Source organism: Phascolarctos cinereus, unplaced genomic scaffold (assembly GCF_003287225.1).
Source record: "Phascolarctos cinereus isolate Bilbo 61053 unplaced genomic scaffold, phaCin_HiC Scaffold_2;HRSCAF=192, whole genome shotgun sequence".
Classification (NCBI taxonomy): domain Eukaryota; kingdom Metazoa; phylum Chordata; class Mammalia; order Diprotodontia; family Phascolarctidae; genus Phascolarctos; species Phascolarctos cinereus.
In genome coordinates, this window is record NW_027555625.1 from 103,023,321 (window position 1) to 103,047,522 (window position 24,202).

General features: G+C 39.5%; 1 protein-coding gene across 1 annotated transcript in view; it reads left to right on the forward strand.

Annotated features, from left to right (window-relative positions):
- EML6 (EMAP like 6) overlaps positions 1–24,202 on the forward strand; it is a 295,107-nt gene that overhangs the window by 161,388 nt on the left and 109,517 nt on the right. The window contains 1 exon segment of the mRNA XM_078149518.1: positions 20,658–20,859. Within this exon segment, the coding sequence (XP_078005644.1) occupies positions 20,658–20,859 (202 nt within the window).

Here is a 24,202-nt window from a genome sequence, read left to right on the forward strand (position 1 = left end):
AGGCTCTCTAAGCCAGACTCTTCAGAGTCTATCCCAGAGAGCAGATCCTGGAGCCAGCCTGCTACAGATCACAATGGTTATCTAGTAATGAGTTAGACCTTAGCCCAATGTAGTCCTGGCAGGGACTATATGGAGAAGTATCAAGGTACAATCCCATGTGGCCTGAGTGTTTGTCTCCCTTCTCTTCCTATGTTCCCTTCTCTATAGAAAGCAATAAGTACCTGGTGACAGGAAAATGGGGAGATGAGGAGGAAGGCAAGTGGTCCAAGTGGTGTCACTACAATATAGGGGAGAGGGAAGAGGGAGTGATGCTTTTAGACTGCTGATTCTGGTTTACAGTTCTTGGAGAAAATGGCATAACTCACAGGTGTGATGAGGCTGGATTCAGGGGTTCTCTTAGTCCCAGGTTTCACTCTAATACCAAAGCAAAATAAATGTATTCAAGTTTGTCGAATTTGAGACAGAAAGGAAAAAAAAAGGAACTGAAATGCAGAACCTGAACTGGGAGTAGGGATTCAAGACCAGGGCCTTGCTGACCCTCTCCTCAGGCCCTCAGCACTGCCCAGCTGACCAATACCCTGGAAGGCCCTAACTGTCATGGTCCTGTGGCTGTCATGGGAGCATGTTGCCATACTGTCCCTAAGATCTAGCACAGAGGCTTGCACAGAGGAACACTTGCTGAGTAAACATTTTAAATGATTATGGTAACAATTGATATGCTTCTTCTGAAATAAAGAATCCACTGTTCTCCCACTGTACTCGTATGAGAGGGCCCCAACTCTGAGTGAGGATTGTGCAGAGCTACCTCCAAATCATTCTAATTAGAATCTTGGAGTTAACTCAGTTAACTTGGTACTGCCCATGCTCTGTGGTTAGCCAATTCCTACCTCCTGCCCCTCTATTCCTCATGATTCAGAACCACCTTCTGCCTAGGGGAGAACCCTTTTCTTTTCCTTCTACTTCCCTCACTCTCTCTCTATCTAGCTCAGCTCCCACCCTCCACCCATCTTTTATGTTTTCCCTTTCCATTGTGACCCCCAAACACTCCTTTTCTCGAGCTACCTTACATCAAATACACATTAGAAAAGGTAAAGCTCTGCTCCAGAAAATTTAAGCAAACCAAAACATCACTTCATGGTTGAATGAGAGCTAATGTTGCATGTGTGGCTCCTAGCAGGGTAGTATTTGAGAGCCAAAAAGGACCTTAGCAAGCATGTAGTCCAATATTTCTCAGCCTGTGGGCCACAGACCCCTAGTGTCCAAAGCATTATTGCAATAGTTCTTCATTTCATTAATTCATGGAGCATTGCCATTTTGAAGTGGTCTAGTTCCAACAAAATATTCAGTGTGATGAATTGGTTTTGTGCGTACAGCTTTGTAATATTGATGCTTTATTTGTGCCCAACAGGAAAATAGTTTCAGTGTAATCAATATGCAAATATACATTCACTCTATGATGTACACAGAATAATATGTCTCATTCATATATGTGTTACTACCTTTCAAATATATGTTGATGCTCTTGTGATTAATGAGCTTTAAATAAATTTAAAATATTACTTGATTCAGGGTAGCTTTTTGTCATCATCTGTTTTCTTAAACAGTAGAACAACTATCATGGAGGGGTATCTGAAAAGGGCTCTTTCTATTTGAGAAACCCCTGATCTAGTCCAAAGTTTTCATTTCACATATATGGCAAGTGAGATTTAGAGAAGTAAAGCAATTTGCCAAGATCTCCCAGGTAGTCGGTGGGAGAGCCAAGATTTAGACCCAGGTCTACTGTTTCCAAATCCAGTTTTCTTCTGCTTTCTTCTGAATTTCTTGATACAATTCATTTCTTTCATATTTTGGCAATAGTACAATGGTGACTCATGAGTCCATTTCGAGGAAATGCACCCTAGTGATTCATTTTTTCCTACTACCTAATTAATTTCTAATGTGCTCAAATAATTTCAGTACCTCTTCTAAACAAATTAGAAATAATTCAAAGTGGGCCGGTCCCAACTCCTATAAAGTGGCTCCAAAAGTTTTCTACATATTGAATTGTGTAGCTTTCAAAGAAAAATTTAAGAACTATTGCTGATCACCAGCATTGACAAATTGGAGCTTTTTAATAAAAACCATGTAGACTTCATGTTCAATAGGATAAAAAGTTCCTGCTCTCTTCCAGAAAGTCTAAAGAGTAAAGCTAGAAATTATACTCATGTTTTTTACACTAAGTTTTTGGCTCCCAAATAGAAGGTACAACATTGTGAAGGTAATTTTGCATTGGAAGTTGGAGAAAGTGGCAGAAAATGGGAGATGGGTAGTAACAGTAGTGCTGGATAGACTAGCAAATGGCACACTGGTCAGCAGGCAGAGGCCATTGCAATTTGATGACAGAAGTGATCAGGTGGTAGAGAAAGTTTTAGGGAAAAGAGCAGAAAGATAATAGAGACAGTGGAAGGCAGAGACTATGGAAAACGGAGGGGAAGTAGCAGTTTTACTCTCATGATGACATCTTGATCCCAGAGGCAAATATAGCGCTGGGTGAAAGTTACAGAGATTAAAGAAAAAAAAAACTTCTTAACAATGACAGTTATCCAAAGTGGAATGGGCTTCCTGAAGGGGTGGTGTGTTAGCTCTTCAAGTGGGCCTTCAAACAAGACTGAAGGACCATTTTCGTGGTATATGGTATAGGAGATCCTTATTCAGGTATGGATTGGACAACATTACCTCTGAGACCTGTTCTGGCTCTTAAGATTCTATGCTTCTAAGAAAATAGGGGTGAGTGCAAATATTAAGTGAATACAATGCTGTGTTATTCAGCCTAAAGCATTTTTTCTTCTGGTCTTTTTTATTTTGTTTGCCTACAACACAAGAAAGTAGATCAGCAATTGTGTTGAGCCAAAATATTCAATGAGATTTCCTTAGAGTTGGATGCTATTCTGAAAAAAAACAGGCTTTAGACATCATGGCCATCATTTCCATCAACAGCATAAATTTGTCAAGCAGCTATCATGCACTGAGAATTATGGACTTTATTTCCAAAGGTATCGTGAGTTTACTTTAAGGGGAAAGGGAACTTAAAAATTGCGAGTTATCAGGTCATGTTCATGATCACCAGAATATCTACAGCACTAATATGCCACATCTCTGATATTTTTACCAGAGGCCTCATCTGTTTCCTCTTTCTGTCTAGGTGGACTATCGTGTATTGTGGTAATACTATTATGTTTCTTTCTTTCTTTGTTCATTTTCACAAAAATGTTTTCTCCTATGTTTCCATGTTCTGGTCCCTGGATTTCTTCACATGAATCTCTAATGGTGCTCAACTACTCTTTTTCTCCCCCATCACCTATATTTACTAATCCTGTTTCTTTTGAATAAGATATATTCTTCCAGAGCCATGTTCCAATTTATGGGTCTCATGCCACCAAGTCTCAGTGATGCTAATATGATGGTCAAAGTTGCCTCTTTGAATTAGAATCTCTACTGTTTCTTGCTTGCTAGCCATTCTTTTTTCATTTGTGTACAGATGTCTTAGGTTATGGGTTTTATTGCTGACTCCTTTCTTGGATTTTATTCCATGTGAATTTCTAGATATCTTTCTTGCCATTCTTCCTACCTTGATTAGCTAATCTCTATAGTATCTAGTATGTGGACATATATAGACAATTTGTTTTCTTTTCTCCCTTCCCTCCACACTTTCTATTTAAAGCCCTTTTGATTAGATTTTGAAGACTCTAGCTAAATATATTCTTACTAGCCCTTGTTAGATGCATTCCCTTCCTAGCCAGGAACCTTTCCTTTTTATCTTTTAAGCTTTGGTCTAGAAATCTAAATTGTGTTCTCAGTTACTATCTTCTTAACCTGAGGTTCACCCCTCAAGCCTTCCTCATTTCAATCCCTCACCTTTGATGGGCATCAGTGATGAAAATACCATCTGGGCCCCTCAAGTATTCTATTTGTTGCCCAATACTTTGTAATCTTTAGCAGTGCTCTCTACATTTCCCATCTGGCCAAATCATTTGTGCTCAGGTGAGTCACCAAAAGTAGGTAGCAGCTGTCTGTTCTGATAAACTTTGGGAGGTTCTCTGCCAAGTCAGGAACATGTGCTCTGGGAAGATGGCATTCCATCCTATTGTCATCAGATCTGCAACCGTTGCCTCGGTACCCCTCAGCAGAGAGCCTCTAACTTTTCGTCACTAATTTTCTCTTCTTCTTCTGATCATTATTCAATTGTAGACCCTCATCATACTCCTTGGAGAAGTAATTGCTTCCTCCTCAGAAGGTATAGGTTCCCCCTTTCAGGAAGAGCCTAATAGCTGTTGCTAAGCTCCAAGCGTGCAATGGTTCTTCTCTTCTTTCTCCTCTATGTAACATTCTTCCAACATCCATCCTCTTAGCAGCTGTCAGAATTTCCTTCTACTTTTTCCAGATCCTTTTTCTTTTTTGTACTGAACTCCTTCCATTTTTAATGGAATATTTATTTTTCCATGGTAATTTGGAGGGTGTGAAATTATTTCTGAGGCCCTTTAGCCTTCTCTTGTAGAAGGAAGAACAGCTAGTACATTGAGCATATGCACTAGTAACTTGGGTGTGAAAGAAAGCTAAAATATCATACACCCTATGCATGCCACTGCAAGCTTCTCCTGGCTTTTCAAATTTTCTAAAATACTGGTTTTTTTCTAGAACTCTCCAGGCAGCCACAAATACTGATGTATTGCATGGGGTTCTCCAACTCCTGAGCAGAGTAATTCACTAATAGAATCTTCTCACTTTATTAGGTCTTTGGCAACCACATCTAGTTTCCTTTCTCTTGTCTTGCTTACGAACATCTTCCTTTTTTGCTTATCTTGTCTTCACAGTGATGTTCTTCTCCTTGATCCCTCTTTCCTTTTCTTTTCCTCTTCTTTGAGTCCTTCTCTTCCTTCTGCTCATTCTTTTCAGTCTTTCAGCTTGAATATTCCTTCTCGTCCTTGAATCTTTCTGCTTTGATTCTAGAATTTTTCCTCAGACCTACCATTTCTCTTCTAGCTCAATATCCTTAAATTTCTCCTTCAGGCCTACAAAATTTACCTTTCTCAAATTTTGTCCTTCTTCAGAAATCCAGAGCCCTCCAAGTTTCAATTCACAATTGGGCGAGTAGGTAGTATAGGGTGGATGGATAGTGGAGGGATATATAGTGGATATATCAAGTGCTAGGACTGGAAGTCAGGAAATGCTGAGTTCCAGATCCTGGCTTAGACATTTACTAACTATGTGATCCTGGGCAAGTCACTTCAGCTTTCAGCCTCCATCTGTAAATTGGGGATCGTAACACTGCCTACCTCACAGAATTGTTGGATGAAGGAAACAAGCATTTATTAAGTACCTATTGTGTCAGACCCTGTGCTAAACTCTTTACAAATATTATCTCATTTGATCCTCACAACAATTCTGGGCAGTAGGTGCTATTATTATCCACAATTTACAATTGAAGAAATTGAGGCAGATAGAAGTTAAGTGACTTGCTGGGGTTCGTACAGTTAGAGTCTGAGACCAAATTTGAGCTTCCTGACTCCAGGCCTGGCACTCTATCCACTATACCACATAGCTGCCTTTAGGACTTGCTGTGAAGATAAAATGAGAAAATACATGAAAATTGCTTTGCAAATCTTAAAGGGCTATATAAATACTAGCTATTTCTCTTGCTTCTTTGATTCAAGTCTTTCTTTTATCCCTTCTCCTATTGAAGCCAGAAGTAGAATAGTAAGCAACAGACAGGTTGCTTTGAAAGGTCTCAAGCAGAGGAGTGACCAGACCAGAGTTATGCATCAGGAGAATATCTAGCAGTGCCATGAAGAATGGAATAAAGGAAGAAGAAAGTAGCAACAGAAAGACCAGGAAGCTTTTGCAATGGGCCAGGTGAGAGGTAATGAAGGCTTGTACTACAGTGGTGTCAATGGCAGTAGAAAGTAAGCAATAGATGTGTGAGTTCCTGTAGACAAAGAATCAGTAGACCTTGGGAACCAATTGCAAAGAAGAGAAGAGTAAAAAAACACCAAAGTTTCAAATATGAGACCCTGGATAAATGGTGGCAACAGTAAAACTAGCGATATCAGAAGAAGGGACAGATTTAGGGGGAAAGATAACAAGCTCAATTTTGAGGTGCTGTTGGAACACGTAAATGGAGATGTAGGCAATTGGAAACGTGGGTCTGGAGCTCAGACTAGGGACAGAGATTTGGGAGTCATTAAAGAGGGGGGAGTTTAAGCCGTGTAAATGGATGAGATTGGCAAAGGAGAGAATGGAGAGAGAAAAGAGAAAGTCTGAGGGCAGAACTCAGGGAAGAGTGGTCAGGAAGAGGGTGACAAACTAGTGGAGGACAAATCAGAAAAGTGAGATATCTCTGAAGCCAAGAGGAAAGAGCATCCAGAAGGAGTAAGTGGCCAATAGCATCAAGGGCCACTGATGAGTGGATCAGGACCAAACAAAAGGCCATTATATCTGGCTATTAGGAAATATTTGGTGACCTTTTGGAGATCGTGTTTAATAAAATGGTGAGCATAGAAGCAATTTGCAAGGCATTGATGAAGCAGTGAGTGGTGAGGAAGTGGAGTCAGGTTTTTATATTTGTCCAAAGTCATTATGCTAGTGGCAAGACTGACTTTGAAACCACATCTCCTGGATCTTAATCTGATAATCTAGGTAACAATGGAGTAGCAATATTCCTCAGATTCTGTTGCTAAACACTGCCTTCCAGAAACGTACATGCATACATACATACATACATATATATATGTATATATATATATATATATATATATATATTCACACATCTATTCTTTGTTTCCTTCACTCCTTCCTTTTCATTTTCTTCCTCCCTCCTCCTTCCTTCCTCTCCTTCTTTTCTCCTCTCCTTCCCTTCTTTCTTCTCTCCCTCTCTCTCTCCCTCCCTTCCTATCTTCCCTTCTTCTCACCCTTCCTTCTGTCCTTCTTTCTTTCCTTCATTCCTTCCTTTCATATAGAGACATACCAACATCTCTCCTCTTTTTCACAGCCTAAATCCCAAAATACAGTCTGTACTCATTTGGCTTCATTTCCTTTTTCCTTGAGAATCACTTCTTAGTGCTATATAACTAGGTCTTGTGACCTAATCACTCAAACAAAACTGATCTCTCCAAAGATACCAATGATGGCTTAATTGTCGAATTCAATGACCCCTTCTCAATCTTCATCTTTCTTCTCTATGAAGCATTTGACACAGTTGATCATACTTTCTTCCTAGATAGTCTCTCCTCTCTGGTTTTCATCACACTGTTTCTTTCTTGGTTTTCCTCTTACTTGTCTTTCTCTCCTCCAGGTCCTCCTTCTCACAGCTATCAAAGTGATATTCTTAAGGCACTGCTCTAATCATGTCATTTTCCCACTCAGTGAAGTCCAGTGGTTCTCCTGCCTCTAGGACCAAATACAAACTCCTCTCTTTGACATTTAAAGTCCTTGACAACCTGGCTACAGCTTACCTTTCCTGCTTTTCAATGCCCTAATTTCCTTACTTTATGGCCCAGCCCAACTGGCCTTCTTCACACAAGACATTCATTATTAACTCTTGTCTCCATGCCTTTGAAAGGAATACACTCCCTCCTCATTCTTACCTCCTATATGAGGCCTTTCATGATCCTCCCTAACTGCAAATGCCTTCCCCTACTCAAAAAAAAACCCCTTGTGTTTATGTTTTATATATATGCATATATATACATATTCATAATATATATTAGCATATGCTTCTATTTCTACATATTTTTTCTCTCAACAGAATACAGGTTTCTTGAGGGTCAGGGCTATTTCATTTTGTCTTTGTATCTTCTGGCACATAGTAGGTGCTTAGTGAATGCTTATTGATGAATCTCTTGTGTTCTTTATTTGTCTTTCTGAAGGCATTATTCATTTTGCTTTTTACTTTAGCTCTTTTCTTTCCTTACAATCTTCTGGGTGTTGTATGGGTATTAAAAAATCTATATCCCAGCTCAGAGAGAACTCATATAAAAGGAAGATAAAAGCGATACATCCTATTATTCTTTCTTTCCCTTGTAGTGCCTGTCTCACTATATGGCTATTCTCCCCCATCCTATTTCCTCTTTAAAAGTTTCTTTCCATGTCTTGCCTGCCATTTCCTCTTATGTTATGCTTTCCTGTGCAAGTATTTCATATCATAGATGAATGAATCTACAATCCTGACCTCAGTAGTCTTGAAGCAGCAAATGCCAGAGCTGATGCACCCAGCAAGCCATTCTGCTCCCAAACGGTAAGGAGCTGCCTACAAGCACAATGCAGAGATGTGAGGTGTTCAGTGAAGAAACACGTTGTGGTGTGGTGTTGTATTTCAGAGATAAACAAAGTGGGAAGCGGTGTCAGACGAGTAAAAGGCTGACTGACTAGCTCATTCTTTGGAATAATTCATTTCTAAATGCTCTGTGACAGGCTTTGGTAAATAAACTGTGCCTTCTTGATCACACTGGCTTGATTCTGAATACTGCTGTTCTTTTCTAAAGATGATACTGATGACAATCACCATACTTTTCCCCCTCAATTTAATTCATTTGCCATTTATTAAGGACCTATTCTGTGCAAAAGCACTATGCTAATTTCTGGGGATACAAAATCAAAAAGCAAAATTGTCCTTGACCTCAGGGAGCTTACACTCTAATATGGAGACATGAAACATGCAGATAACTAAATGCAAAGCATATGCACGTAATGCAAAGTAATACCTAGAGGGAAAAGTCACTTTGGGGCTCAGGAGAGGTCTCATGCTGAACTGGCAGCTGACCTGTGGCTTGAAGCAAGCTAGGGATTTTATAAGGAGGAAGTAAGGAGGGAGTGCTGAGACATGGAGGCATATCTGTGCCCCAGGCATTGAGGTGGGAGACGGGATGTCATGTGTGGGAAATAGCTGTTAAGAACAATGTGTAAGAACTGTACAAACACAGAACTGTAAGAACACAGAGAGCATGTGAAGGGGAGTTAAATGAAATAATACCACAAAGATAGGTGGGAGACAGATTTTGGCTTGCCTTAAATGCCAAGCTGAGACTTTATATTTTAGAGTCAACAGACAATGGAAGACTTTTGAGTAGGGGAATGATGTGGAGATAAATACATAATTTCAGGAATGAGAAGGCACTAACAAATGAGGGGGGCATAGGGGGAGTTAGGAAAAGCCTGTGTAGGAGAGGGTACTTAAGCTGAGCCTAGAAGGATGCTGGAGTTTCTAAGAGGTAAAGACTAAAGAGAGGTATTTCAGGCATGGGAGGGGTGGGGGAAGGTAAGGCAAGTCCTCTTGCAGAAAGTGGGATTTGTGCTGAGTCCTGAAGGAAGCCAGGAAAGCCAGGAGGCAGAAATGAGAAGGGAGAACATTCCAGACTTGGGAGACATTCAGAAAAAAGGCATGGAGTCAGAGGTAGACTACTGAGTGTGAACCAGAAGATCAGTCTTGCTGGGTCATAAAGTATGGGGAGAGAAATGTGACTGTATAAGACAGACCCAGCAAGAAGCAGGCCAATTTGTCTAGAATGTAGAGTGTTTGAAGCGGAGTAATGTGAAATGCCCAGAAAGGCAGTACGGAACTACATGGCCCCTGGTTTTCATAAAATAAAGTTTTATTTTGTCCTGGAGGTGATAGGGAGCCACTTAAGCTCCTTGAGCAGGACAGTGACAGTTAGACTGACACATTAAAATTATTTTGGCAATGATGTGTAGGATAGTTTGAAGAGGGGAGAAATGTATTTAAAAAGGGAGGGGTGGGAGAACAGGAAGGGAGTTAAGGAGTTACTGAAATTAATCAGGAGAGAAATGAAGGTCTGAACTAGGGTCATGGTTGTATGAGTAGACAAAAAGGAACAGATGTAAGAGATCTTTTAGGGTTAGAATGAAACAAAACTTGGCCAATTTTTGGATATGGGGAATGAGGGAGGATAAAGAGGTGAACTTGAGATTTCAATCCTGAGTGATTTTTGGAAGAATTCTAGTGCCCTAAAAAGAAATAGAGAAATTGCTAGGAAAGATCAGTTTAGCAGGAAATATAATGAGTTCCCTTTTGCTCCACTTGAATTTGAGAAGTATCTTGTTGGCGATGTTTAGTGGGCCTTTGGTGAATATGAGGCTCAGGAAAGAGATGAAGAGCTAGAGATGTCGATTTTGAAATTATTTGAATAGAGATAGATCACTGAACCCAGAGAAGGGGAAAGATTACCAATAGTGAAAAGATGGAGAGAGAAGTGAAGAATGTTCTGGAAGAAACTCTGAGCTACACCCACAGTTAGGGACTGGGACTTAGATGATGGTCCCATGAATGTGACTTAGGATAGGTCAAATAGGTAAGAGAATAATCAGCAGAGAACAGAGTCAGGAAAGCTAGGGAAGGAGGACCCAGGAGGAATGGCTTGTCAAGGGTGTTAAAAGTAAGAGGTCAAGAAGGATGAGGACTGAGAAAAGGCCATTGGATATAGCTATTAAGTAACCATTGATAGGAAGTGGCACATGAGGCCACTAGGTGGCAGGGTGGATAGGGTGCTAGGCCTGAAGTCAAAAAGATCCAAGTTCAAATCTGGCCCCAGATACTTACTAGCTGTGTAATCCTGGGCAAGTCACTTAACCCTATTTGCCTCCGTTTCCTCACCTGTAAAATGAGCGGAGAAGGAAACGACAAACCAGTCTAGTCTCTTTGCCAAGAAACTCCCCTAGAGGTCTTTCTTTATATCCCTAATGTTTATCCACTTAGTAGATGCTTAATAAATGCTAATAGATTGACTTATTGATTGATTGATACTGTTCTCGATTGTCTCATTTAAGCTGCCCACAGTGCAGCAAGCTTGGTCATCTTGTTCATTCATCCATTTTAAGTATGGCAGAGTCATTACAATAAAGTCTTTAATTATTGATAGGCTGTCCTAGTGGCGGTCCTGACTTGCCATTTAAATTTAAGCTTGATTTAAAATCAAATAGATTTCATCATGCTGATGAAACCGCTTAAGAAACTGGATAGAAATCTTTATAGCAGGTCAATATTGGCTTTATAGAATGTCAGACTAGCATTGCTACAAAGACTTTCAGTTTGGTCTGCCACTTGATGATCTATTGATGATAAACACACTTAGTTCAGCTCAATTCGACAAGTATTTTATTGACCTTCTCTGCGCCTAGCACTACCTTTTATTTACCCCATCTAGAGGGAAAAGATGCACATTTGTAATGTCTACTGATGAGAAATGTGCCTGGTGTGTGGTAGATTTATTGGGTTCTGCCCAGGAACTTCAGGCAGCTTCTACAGTAAATCAATAGAGTAGATAACTGTATTAACGCAGGGGTATGTAAGCACATGGGATGATTTTAAGTGACGTACTCAAAGTGAAATTACGAAGTAGGCACAGGTTGTCTTTGGTGCTTTCTAACTCCCTTCCATTTCCCTTTCCTTCCTCTTTTCTCTCTGGTACCCTCCACAACCACCCTTATGTTCTTGGCTGCCCCCCAGTATTACTTTTTTTAGGGTTAGGAGGTAGGACCAAACCTCTGATTTCACTGGTATCTGGGGGGGGCGAAGTGTCCTTTAGGAGGAATTTTCTCTGCCCCCCCAGGTAGGCAACTTCTATACAACTTATAACCTTAAAGAGTTGCCTAGAACACTGGAAGGATGAGTGAGCTGCCCAAGGCTACATAGCTAATATGTGTTAGAAACAGGATTTGAATCCAGGTCTTCCAGGTTCAGAAACCTGCTTTTTATCCACTATGTTAGGCTAAAGGATGCTGCCTCTATGGTTGTCATCTAATTATTCCTCAAGTGTGACTAATAACTAAGGCGTTAGAGGGCAAACAATGGCTTAAGGCATATCCCACCCCCCAACTCCCATCTCCCTATTAGGTAGTTGTTGTCCTTGTTCAGTCATTTTTCAGCCTTGTCTGACTCTTCATGACCCCATTTGGCAGTGTTCTTGGCAACGATACTGGAGTGCTTTGCCATTTCCTTCTCCAGCTCATTTTATAGACAAAGAAACTGAGGCAAACAGGGTTAAATGACTTGCCCAGGTTCCCCCAGCTAGTAAGTGTCTGAGGCCATATTTGAACAGGGGAAGATGAATCTTCCTGACCTCAGTCTAGCATTCTCCCCAAGTCTAGCATTCTCCCCACGGTGTCATCTAGATGCTCTTTCTTAGGGAATAATTGCGTTTAAAAGGGGACTCCATTTTTAAAACTTTCCTTTCCCTCCTCTGTGCTTGCTTCTGTAAGGAGATGGGACATTTCCTTGGATGCAGTGACTGTGCCTCTGTCAGAATCCTCCTCCTCCTCAGTGGGTGCTGCTTAGGCTGGAGGATAGGAGACCGAGTTAGGAGTGGGGAGGCTATATGATTGTTTTCTTCCAGAATTTGAAGGGCAATTGTACCAAGATGTTAGACTTACTCTGTTTGGTACCATAGGGCAAAATTAGGAACATCAGGCAGAAACTGCAGAGGCAAATGACATGTTGCCTACACTTTCAGATGAGGTCATTGTAGCATTTATTACTTTTGATTAACTATTTGACTTTTTTACAAGAAACCTCTCATGAAATGGGAAAAATCTGTAAAAAATGTTTTTAACATAAAACCAAAATGAATCAATAAAACTTTGTTTAAATGGTCCTTGAAATGAGGGAAAAACTTCCTGACAATCAGATCTAGGCCCAAAGTGGATATAGTGGGCTCCTCTTCATTAGAAGTCTTCAAGTAAACACCAGATGACCTCTTGTTGATGTTTTTGTCAAGGGGATTGTTTTTGGAGGCCAGGTTGGGTTAGATGGGTGCTAGAGCCCCCTGCCAACTGACGTTCTATGACCCTGTAATCTCTCAAAGCTACTCTCATCAGTTTATAGCATGATACTTCATGCATGCCAAGTGCTGTTAGATCTAGAAACCTAACGGTTAATTTCATTAGCCTGACAAAACACAAAAAGCTTCAGAATAAAAAAAGGGAGCCCTGTCCCTGGGAAATGAAGGATAGTATGTGGTAATATTTGTGGAATGGGCCTTCTTACTCTCAACCCTTATTACTATTGCAGAAGGTGCTGGACGTATGGTATGCCTCAGACCCTGCTCTGAATGGAAGGCAAATCTGGAAAGCATTTGTTAAGGCTTGAAGGAGTAGGAGCTTTCTAAAAAAAATAAAGGAGGTTGCTCTTTAGCACCATCTGCTGGCTAGCTCTAAATAGCATGGACCAGAACATATTTCTTGAAAAAGAAACTGGCACATGGGTTCATGTTAGAAAAGAAATATTTTCCAAGACATGTTGGCACCACATCATTTCAGTGAAGTGTTCTTAAAATGCCTTCAGTTTACACAGCTAAAATATAGGCAGCAGGATGGCGTTTCTAGTGAAATGAAGGTTAAAATGAAAATTGTCACTAGCCCAGCGTCCTGCCCAGACACCAAGATAATCCCCAAAATTCTATCTTCTGACTTAGAATCAAAAAGGGATTATAAGAAATGAGAATGACCTTGGTGAATGTCCCAAGAAATCAAGATTCAGCCCTCACAGAACAGGACACATGGGTTCATGTTGGCAATGAAATATTTTCATGTTTTATGAAAATACTTAGATTATAAAACTAAACAGCCTGATTTTTTTCTTCTTTCCTCAGTATTTGTACACTTACAACTGAATTCCAAACAGGACCCCATCATATTATAATTTAGCAGAGCAGATATGGGGAGAAGGCAGTCATTTTCCTGAAGCAACTGTTAGCTTTGCCACACCTCCCTGGAAAAATAGGATTTATATCTTCCTCATTTAATATCAGAATAGTTAAAAATTGATTCAAATATATAAAGATGATGTTGTCAGAATCTCTTCAGAATTTCACCACTCACTGAACCTTCTCTACATATCTCTATCAGAGAACACCTCCTTTAAGGAAAGGGCCCAGGCCAGTCTTTCCTCTCCAGAATTCACTCATGACTTCCTCTGGCGTGTCCCTGGGCCAAATACTCTTCCCCCTCCTTTTTTTCAGCTTCCTTGAGGTTCCTTCTGTTCCTTGAGATTTCTTGAGGTTAAGGATTGTTTTTCCTTCTACTTGTATTTGTGTTCCCCAGTGCTTAGCTCTGTTCTGAGCACATAATGAGTGCTTAATAAATACTAGTTGACAGACTAATAATAATAATAGCCAGCACGTATATAGTGCTTTAAGGTTTGCAAAGTACTTTACAATTGTTATGTTATTTGTTCCTCACAACAAACCTAGCAGGTAGGTGCTATTATTGTCCCAATTTTATAGATGAGAAAACTGGGGCCCAGACACTAAGTGACTTGTCCAGAGTTGCCCAACTAGTTAAGTGTCTGAATCCAAATTTGAATACAGAACTTCCTGACTCTAAGCCTGGAATGATCTTACCTACTGCACCACCTAATTGCCTCTTACATTTAGAAAGCTACTGCTTAGACTTCAGAGGAAACCATAATAAGGTATTAGAAGAATATAAATAAATATGCCAACACATTAAAACATCTGTAGTCCTAATTTGAAACAAATGATAACAGACATTCACTAAGCACCTGAATTGAGCACAGCATTTAATACTAGGTGCTAGAGATGCAAGGACAAAAATAAAGCTATCCTTGTCTTAGAAGAATTTCCATTCTTTGGGGGCTGAATCCTGATTTCTTGGGATGTATATCAAGGTAATTTTGATTACTTATAATCACCTCTTGATTTTAAGTCAGAAGACGAATTTTGTGGATTATCTTGGTGTCTGGAAGTCTTAAACTGACCAACATCAGAGCCAGGCAAAGAGGGAGATGACTTTGAGCGTGCCAGGATGAATGCATGTGGGTGGATGAGTGTCTCTGACTAAGGCAGGATAGGATATATCCTGCTGATTAAGTTAAGTAGGCAGTGCAAATGTAACAGTCCTCCGGAAACCTCCCCCTGTCCCTCCACCAGGATGATTAAACAGGTTATTTGGCTCATCCACTTAGTGTGACTAAACTGGTTTAGCCCCTGGGAGAGGATACTTTGGAATGTTCTTTTTGGATCCTGAGTAGAACCGAAGGAGTCCATCTTTGCAGTCTGGCTTAGATTTTGTAGTCTGGACCTAGAATCCAATCCTAATGTAATCTGGATAAAATTGTATAGAATCTCTGTTTGTTCCCAGATGACAGGGTAAAGTGTTAGAAGTCATACAGAGAGCAGCAGCTAGATGGCACAGTGGATAGAGTACCAGTCCTGGACTCAGGAGAACCTAAGTTCAAATTACTTAACCCTGACTGGAAGAAGGAGAAGAAGAAGGAAAGAGAGAAGAAGGAGAAGGAGAAGAAGAAGATCAGTAATGTTGATATCAAAAGGGACTATTTAAAATGGAGTTATATTGAGCACTTGAAAAATGTACATAGTTATATATAAATACATAGCTAATGTGAAGGGTATATCACTAAGGGAATGTTATATGGTTTTTGTTAATACATAGATATAAAAATATGCACACATGCATTATCAGCAAAGTCTACCTACCTGAAACATCCTCTCTTTTCTCAGTGTATGTGAGTCCTAGTCTTCCTTCAAAGACTAGCTCAAGTCCACCCTTCTCTCCAAAGCCTTCCCTGAACTTACCTGCTCCCAGCAAACTCTTCCTTCACTGAACTTCTGCAGTTCATGCCATTAGTTTAGCATTAACTTAGCATATACTACTTTGATGGTTATATCTTTTATATGTATATACTGTCTCCTCAATTAGTACAGTGGAAAAGGCACCGGCCTTAGACTCAGAAAATCTGTATTTGAATCCTGGGGCTCTCTATGACCTTGGGAAAATCACTTAACCTTCCTAGTCCTCACACACCTCATATATAATTCAATTCAATTAACATTTATTATGTGACAGGCGCTGTTCTGAGCACTGGGGATACAAATAAGAAAAAGAAACATGGCTGCTGCCCTCAAAGAGAAGATAATGCACAAAAGGAAGCTAGAAAGCAGGGAGTGTGGGGAGGAGGGTGGGGGAACCAGAGGGTACCTGGCCCAGGGACATGATGCTCCCTGGAGTCCAACCAATCAGAGATGCTGATGGGAAGTAGAGTTAGCTGGAAAGTTCAGATACCACCCCTCAATAAAGGAAAGCTTTGGGGGTTGTTTAGTGCTCCACCATCCAGCCCTCCAGTCTAGTGGAGAGGAGGCTAAGGAAGTTGAGAAGGTTTTGAGTACATATAAAAATAAAATATAAAACGAGGGGATTAGACTAGATAACCTTTTAGCTCTAGAGCTGTAATCTTATGAGCCTGTGACCTAGACTGAAAGGATTATGTCTTATAAATGTTGGTCTTCCCAGAACTTTTCATGATGCCTGCAGATCCTCCATACTCAATATCAATTTTTGTTTCATGACTAGATGATGATATTGATGATGGAATAAAATTAAGCACCAATCAGAAGTCTCCATTGGTTTGTCGAGTTGCATATTCTTCACTCTGAAAATTCTGCAGGACAGTATATTACACTGACATTGTAACAAAATTTTACAAAGAAATAGATATGCAAATCCATCAAAATTATTTCATAAATTGAGAATATAATTCCTGATAGTGACTCTACGTAATATATATAAGTATTTCTGTCAATGAAATGGCATTAGATTATGTCTCTGGGAGGAGGAGAAGGGAATAAGCATTTATTAAACACCTTTTATCAGCCAGGTACTGTGCTAAGTGCTTTACAATTATTATCCCATTTGATCCTAGAATACTGCATTGGGCATAGCTAAGCCTACTTTGCCACCAAGTCCTGCAGACGGCCCTAAATCTTCTGTGCTTTGTACAGGGCAATGTACTATTCTTTGAGAAGGATGCAAAGATAAGAGTGGAAATATCAATGGACTTGAAGATAGAAAAACCCAGGTTCAAATCTTGGCTTTCTTGTTATCTGGGTGACCTAGAGAAGGTCATGAATCTCAGTGTTTTGTTTTGTTTTGTTTCCAATCTCTCCACCTCTTAGTACTTTCTCAAAGCATCATCCCTAATCTGGGTATATTCTCATCCCTTTCAAATCTTGAACCTTTGGTGAGCCAATTCAACTATACACTATACTTCACTCTTGAATCTCTTACACTCTTGTCCAATCACTGCTAATATCTTGCCAAATGCCGGTACTGGATCATACCTACCATGCACTTCTTCTCCTACTCCTGTGCTACTGAACTGAGCTGAAGGAAGTGCAGCTGTATTGACTGAATATACCACAAATTTCTATCATTCAACCTCAACTGGATTCTCTCTGCAGCAAAGCAATTGTTTTAGTTGTCCCTAATTGATTCCCTACTCCATTCTTTACAGTCTCTTTTAAACCCTCTCTTCTCTCCACAAGCTTCCCACAGCATCCCCTCACCATAGCCTCTCAACTAAAGACCTTATCTCATGCTTTACCAAAAAACACCCTCTCTATTCCCTTTTCCCTCATCCCACAATTCCTTGACATCATCCCTATGTACTTCCTCCTTAGTGCCTCTTCTCATTAAAGCCAAACCAGGTAATCATGACTCATCCTCCCCATCTTCTCCAGCAGATTTCCACCAATATCATCTCACTTCTCTCTGTCTTGTCTTCCATCACTATCTATTGGTTCCTTCTCTGCTACCAACATGTATAAAGTCTCTCCTATTCTTAATCCCTCCACCAGATCCTATCATCTTTGTTCACTATCACCCTTTCCTTCTCCTCCTTTTCTCAGACAAACTCTTTGGGGGGAAAAAAACCATCTATACTTAGGTCCCAACTTCAAAGATCACCTGGAACTATTCTCTCCCAAGTTATCAGTGGTTTCTTAATGGTCAGGTCTAACAGCTTTTTCTCAGTCCTTTACAGCAGTATTTGACACTGTTGACCACCCTCCATTCCTAGTTACTCACTCCTGTCTAGGTTTTTTTTCCTTCTCTTGATTTTCTTTCTACCTATCCATTTGTTCTCTTTCAGTCCCTTTTGCTGGCTCATCATCTATGTACTAACTGTCTGTGTACCTCAAGATTCTGTCCTGGCTCTCTTGTCTTTTCTCTATATAATTTTTTCATTTGGTGATTTTTTTCAGCTCCTGTGGGTTCAATTATCATCTGTGTATTTGGACCTGGTTTTTTTTCTCCTAAGCTCCTGCATCAATCGATAAGTCATCAATCAATGCACTTATTAAGTGCTTACCTAATGCTAAGCATTAGGGATGCAAAGAAAGGTAAAAACAGTCCCTGACCTCAAGGAGTTTACATTCTAATTAAAAAGACAACATGTAAATAACTAGGTACATAAAAGACCTATGCAGGGTAATTGTAAGTAATCTGAGGGGGAAAGATCATCTGGTAGGAAGACTGTGGACAAACCTCCTGTAAAAAGTGAGATTTGAGCTGAGTCTTGTGGGAAAATGGGGAAACTAAGAGGCAGAGGGAAGGGGGAAAACCATCACAGACATGATAGATGGTCGGCACAGAGGCACAGTATTATATGTAAGGAACAGAAAGTAAGCCACTATCACTGGATTGTAAAATGCAACTGGAAAGGTAGGAAGGGCCAGGTTGTGAAGAACTTTAAATGCCAAATAGATGAGCTTAAATTTGATCCTGGCAGTAATAGGAATCCATTGGAGTTCACTGAACAGGAGGGTGACATGGCCAGATCCATACTTTAGGAAAATTATCATGGCAGTAAGTGGAGGATGGCTCAGAGTAGGGAAAGACTTAATACTAGGTAAGAAGTAATGAGGGAATGAACTAGGGTGGTAGCTGTGCAAGCAGGGAAAAGGGGAAGTATCCAAGAAGTATAACGAAGATAAAAATGTTAAAATTTGAGAGCAGATTGGATATGGAAGGTGAGAGTAGAGCAGAGGATGAAACCAAATTTATGGAGCTGGTTAACTGGGAGAGTGTGTGTGTATGTGTGTGTGTGTGTGTGTGTGTGTGTGTGTGTGGTGTGTATTGTATACTTATACTTCTGTGTATACTTATTATCTCCTCCTTTAGGGCAAGGACTTTTTTGCTTTTGACTTCCTATTCCCAGTGCTTAACACAGTGACTACTACCCCATCTGAGGTGCTTAATACAGTAAATACTTGCTGAAAGATCTTTAAAACAGAGGTAGTAATGCTCACCCAGTCTACTGCACAAGGGTTATGATGAAGATCAGACCTTGTGAACCTTCAAGTCCAATATAACCATGACTTATCATTATATTTGTGCTTATTGTTCAAGGGACTTTTACTCTATGAAGAGATAAATACAAAGGAACAAATGATATTTAGAGGGCGAAGATCTGGAGTAGAGGCTGTATGTAAGCAGTAGACAGAGCACCTGACTTAAGAGGCAGAATGACCACTCACTTAGCTATATGCTGGTGGGCAAGTCTCTTATTTCATTCCTCACCAATAAATTACAATAACATTTGCACTGCTTCCTTTCTAGGAATGTTTTAAAGAAAGCACTTTGTAAACTATTAAGCCTCTATAAGAATGCTAGTGATCATGATTATCAGAGTTCAAAGGAAGGAGAGCACTTTGGACTGGCCAGGTTTGCGGCAAGGCTATATGGAGGTGACATTTGAGCCCAACTGGGAAGGTTAGGTATCACAGAATCTCAGAGTTGGTAGGTATTCAGGGGTCATTAAGTTGACCGGTACCTGAACAATAATTCCTTCTACCACACATCTGTCAAGTGGTCATTCAAGTCTTTGCTTGAAGACCTCCAGGGATGGAGAGAGCCTTACCTTTTGGGGTAATATATTCCACTTTTGCATAGGTAGAATTCCAGCATGTCGCAATAGCAGGGGGAGGACATTCCAGGAACAGGCAATGTCATAAGTAACAAGGGATTATGAGATTAGATCTCCAGAGGTCTAATTGCTTAAATTTCTGACTTATGCACATACTCATAAAAGAGTTTGTGCTAATTTAGAACCAGAAGGATGCATTCAAACAATGGGTACATAGACCCTTTTAAAGCAAATCCTACAGCCACTGAGTCAGTGAGCTAGTCCTTTATAGAATGAAATCCTCAGAGACAAATGTCTGATGACATTTTGAGACTGAAATTAGTATTTCATTTGCATATTGCTGGGACACAATGCATCTGTTTACCCATCGAAATGATAATATGGTGCAATAAAATTCATGCTAAACCTGCCTGAAATGATAATAAGCTATGCTATAGTATCTCCCATGTATACCTTATTAAAACGATGCTAATATCCTAGCATTGTAAATAATTCTTCATTTTCATAGGAAACCATAAGGAAATGACTTAAATGAGCATTGGGTTCTTACAAAGAAAGACTTCCCATTATTTTTGGCTAACCTTCAATTTATGATGGACTAATACATGTTGTAAAAACTTATAGCTATCTCAAGTCAGAAAAGAAACAGATACAATTTTTTGTAACAACAATAGATTAGTCATCAGAACAAGAAGAAAATATTTTCGAAAAAGAAAATTCTTTTCAAAACCAGAACAATCTTTAGAAGACTTATCTAAATAGGATCCTCTTTCTAAAAGAATCTCAGGCCCTCTATCTCCCAATTATGGTTCTGGACTGCTTATCCCCACTAGAGTGTTTCTTGCTCAATATAGGATGCGCTTTTAATGTTGGGCATATTTCAATTTGACTTATCTTTGCAACTAGGTAAAACTATTTTCTTCTCTTCCAGGTTTGTCCATCCGTAGTGTTTGCTGGAAAGCAGATCGACTTTTAGCAGGTACACAGGACAGTGAAATATTTGAAGTGATAGTGAGAGAAAGAGATAAGCCGATGTTAATCATGCAAGGTCATTGTGAAGGGGAGCTCTGGGCCCTGGCCGTCCATCCCAAGAAACCTTTAGCTGTTACAGGCAGTGATGATCGATCTGTCCGGTAAGGCTGCTCGTGACTAACTCTCTCTCCTTCTCAATTCTACCACATGATCCCCTTTGATTCTCAGCTTCATTTCCTCCTATCTTTCATTTCCTTAAAAAGAAAAGCCAACTTAAACCCACAAATGCAGACACTAAGACTGCCAATTCATAATCAACTTTTTGCTGGTTTTAGTTGCCATCTCTTTTGGATATTTCTTTGGATTTTACCCTCAAGTGAAAGCTTATTCAGTTCAGTAATTTAAAACCAGGTGTGGGCACCAGCTAGGTGATGCAGTGGATAGAGTTGCAGACCTGGAGTCAGGAAGACTTGAGTTCAAATCCAGCCCCAGACCCTTACTATGTGAGTCATTTAACCCTGCTTGCTTCAGTTTCCTCATCTGCAAAAATGTGCTGGAGAAGGAAATGGCAAACCATTCCAGTATCTCTGCCAAGAAAACATTGTATGGGGTCACAAAGAGTCTGACATGACTGAAAGCAACTAAACACAAAAGTGCTAGTAAATGAGCAAGTAAACAACCAGTTATCCAAAAATTAATGACACACTTCTAAGTTTCAAATTGAACGTTTTCTCTGGCATTTTCTTAAGTCTAGACAATCTACTAAATAACAAATCAAGCCCTGATTTGTAGTTTCCAAGATACAAATGCTCACACTGAAATTTACATTCCAAGTCACCCCTGAAACCCTTTGGGTCACATCTGATCCAAAGGAGACACTGTAGGTTGAAATCCAGCTCTCTTTCTTACTGAAGGTTTTTCCCCTTGGACTTTTGACACTCTACAGTGTGTCTCACAGTAATTGATGGGCTCCAATTTTATCTCAATGCACACTTCAAGTAGAGCCTCTTTACTCATTCATCATCACTTAGAACTTTAATCTCAAAAGTGTTCTTCAACACACACAAAGCATTTATTTCTTTAATTAATTAACATGTATGACTTTGTACATTGTCCTAAAATTGAGTGCAAGTAATAATATCAGAGAGCATTTTATAGTGTTTATGGTTTGCAATCATTTTACAAATATATCTCATTTGATCTTATTAGCAAGATCAAATGGGAGGTAGGTGCTGTTATTATCTCTGTTTTATAGATGAGAAAAATAAGGCAGACAGAGGTTAAGTGACTGGCCTGGATCACATAGCTAGGATGTGGCTGAGGCCAGGTTTGAGTTTCCCTACTCCAAGTCCAGCTTTCTGTCTGTCTGTCTCTCTGTCTCTCTCTCTCTCTCTCTCTGAACTGCCTTCTTTCTGCCAGGTCTTACAAGAAAACATAGTCTTTTTGATTAAGACCAAGAGTATTCTTGCAATGGATTTCTTGTGTTTTTAATACAGAAGATGACATTATGAAAAATAATTATGTCTAACTCAGAGAGTCATGCTTTTCTGAAGAGTGAAAAAGTGGTCTATTAAATCATAGCTGAGGGCAGTTATGATGCTTGTTCAGCATTTTTTGCTAACAGTTGGTGGTGACCAGTGGAAAAAGTCTGAGAATCATTCTGGGTTTCAAGTCTGAGATAAGACAGTGCAAATTAAGATTTGTGGTCACTGTCTCTTTTTTACCAGTCTGAATCTAATATTCACTCTTGAAGGCTCATTGTAACCATCTTCACAGTCCCTACAGAACCAAAGCCTCATCAGTTCCTACAGTTAAAATGTAGGTTAGTCCCTTCATTTTGTGGGTTAAAATATAAACCGAATTTTGCTTTGTTTATGGTCACCTTTCTCAACTTGTTTCCTTTCCCGTTTTTCTATCTCTGCTTCATTCCTGGCTCACTCAGGCCCACCTAAAACAGTAGTACCAGAGTACTTAAAGCACTGAAGTAACCTTTTGGCTCAGTTTGGGCCCAGCCCAAATTGCCCAAGATTATGAATTTCAGACAAGGGTAATAGAGAGAACACCAAAATTTGTGAGAAATTTGATCAGCACAGATTGATTAAGTATACAGCCAAAGGCCTATTAGTAATAGTATGACTCTCACGTTGTAATTAAGACACCCACAGTAATTTGGGATGGCAGAACGCTCTTAAAGAAACTTTGATACAAGTGAGTTATTGTCCTTTCCTTACATTGCATATGAATATACTGAAATATTGAATTAGCTCTTCTTATTGATGGGAACTTGACTAGATATAATTCTGAAGTGTTTTGGTATTTTTAGGTCTTCCTCTCTCCTCTCTCCCAATCACTCTATCCTCTCCCATTGGTGATTTGTAACATATACAATAAAAAAACTTTTCTCTCCTTCTAGCCAATGTCTTTGCACCTGAGTGTAACAGAAGTTTGTAGTGTAGACTGCTAATAACAGGTTAGGAGCCAAATGCCACTATATGCAAATTATATTTGTATGTTTAAATATTATATGCTCAATTCTTGGTTCTCAAATTATCCCAAATAGTCTAAGTTCTTTGACTTGAGTTGATAAGCCTATGACTGTCACAGTTAAAAGCTATACATTAGCTGTATCTGCACCTTGAGTTCAGTCTCTATTGAATGGTGGCTTTGCTAATTTGCCAGTGTTGTTACACCAACTCTCTTTGGGTAGACCAATCAATGACTAGCTGATAGGGAGCGGTTCACCAAGATTTTGATAATTACGAGTATAGAACTTTCTACATTCAGGCTTGCAACTAGTTTTAATAGGCATGTCATTATTCCCTTCAGTAACTTTCTTTCATAAGCATGATTAAATTATAAGCCATGCTCCCCATCTTAAAAGTGTTTCCCCTTTAGGGTGTTTTAAGTAAGATCTATATGCATTTCAATCAACATGTGTCCAAATAAATAGAAAAATTAGCTCCATGGCTAATCTAAATCCAAATGTTAACTATCTACTTTTTGAACTTTTGTTTCTTTAAGTCATAGATTCTCACTGTGAACTTTAAAATTTTTTTTAACATTTTGACAACTGCATTTCAATAATTGATTCCCTTTGCAATCCTATGCATATTATTTTATTCATTCAAAAATATACTAAAAAGGGGTCTATAGGCCTCATCAGACTAGCAAAGGGGTCCATGACACAAAAATGTTTAAGAATCCCTATTTTAATACTTGGTTACCTATGGATCCTTTGCTTAAATGAATAATAATTTTGTATTTCCAAAGAGAAATAAAAAAGCATTGTATGTAGTGTATATGACTTATTTATACAGGCATCTCAAATCCTTGTCAATGTTGTATAACAAAAAAGATTTTTCAGGCGATGAAAATGACTTGCAGAAATCCTGAGGGATATTCCGCCTGTCACATTGACTCACAGAAAGGAAGGAAGGAAACTGATGGGAGAACTATATTGTTGGAAGTAAGAATGAAGTTCTATGGTATAAAATAACTTAAACT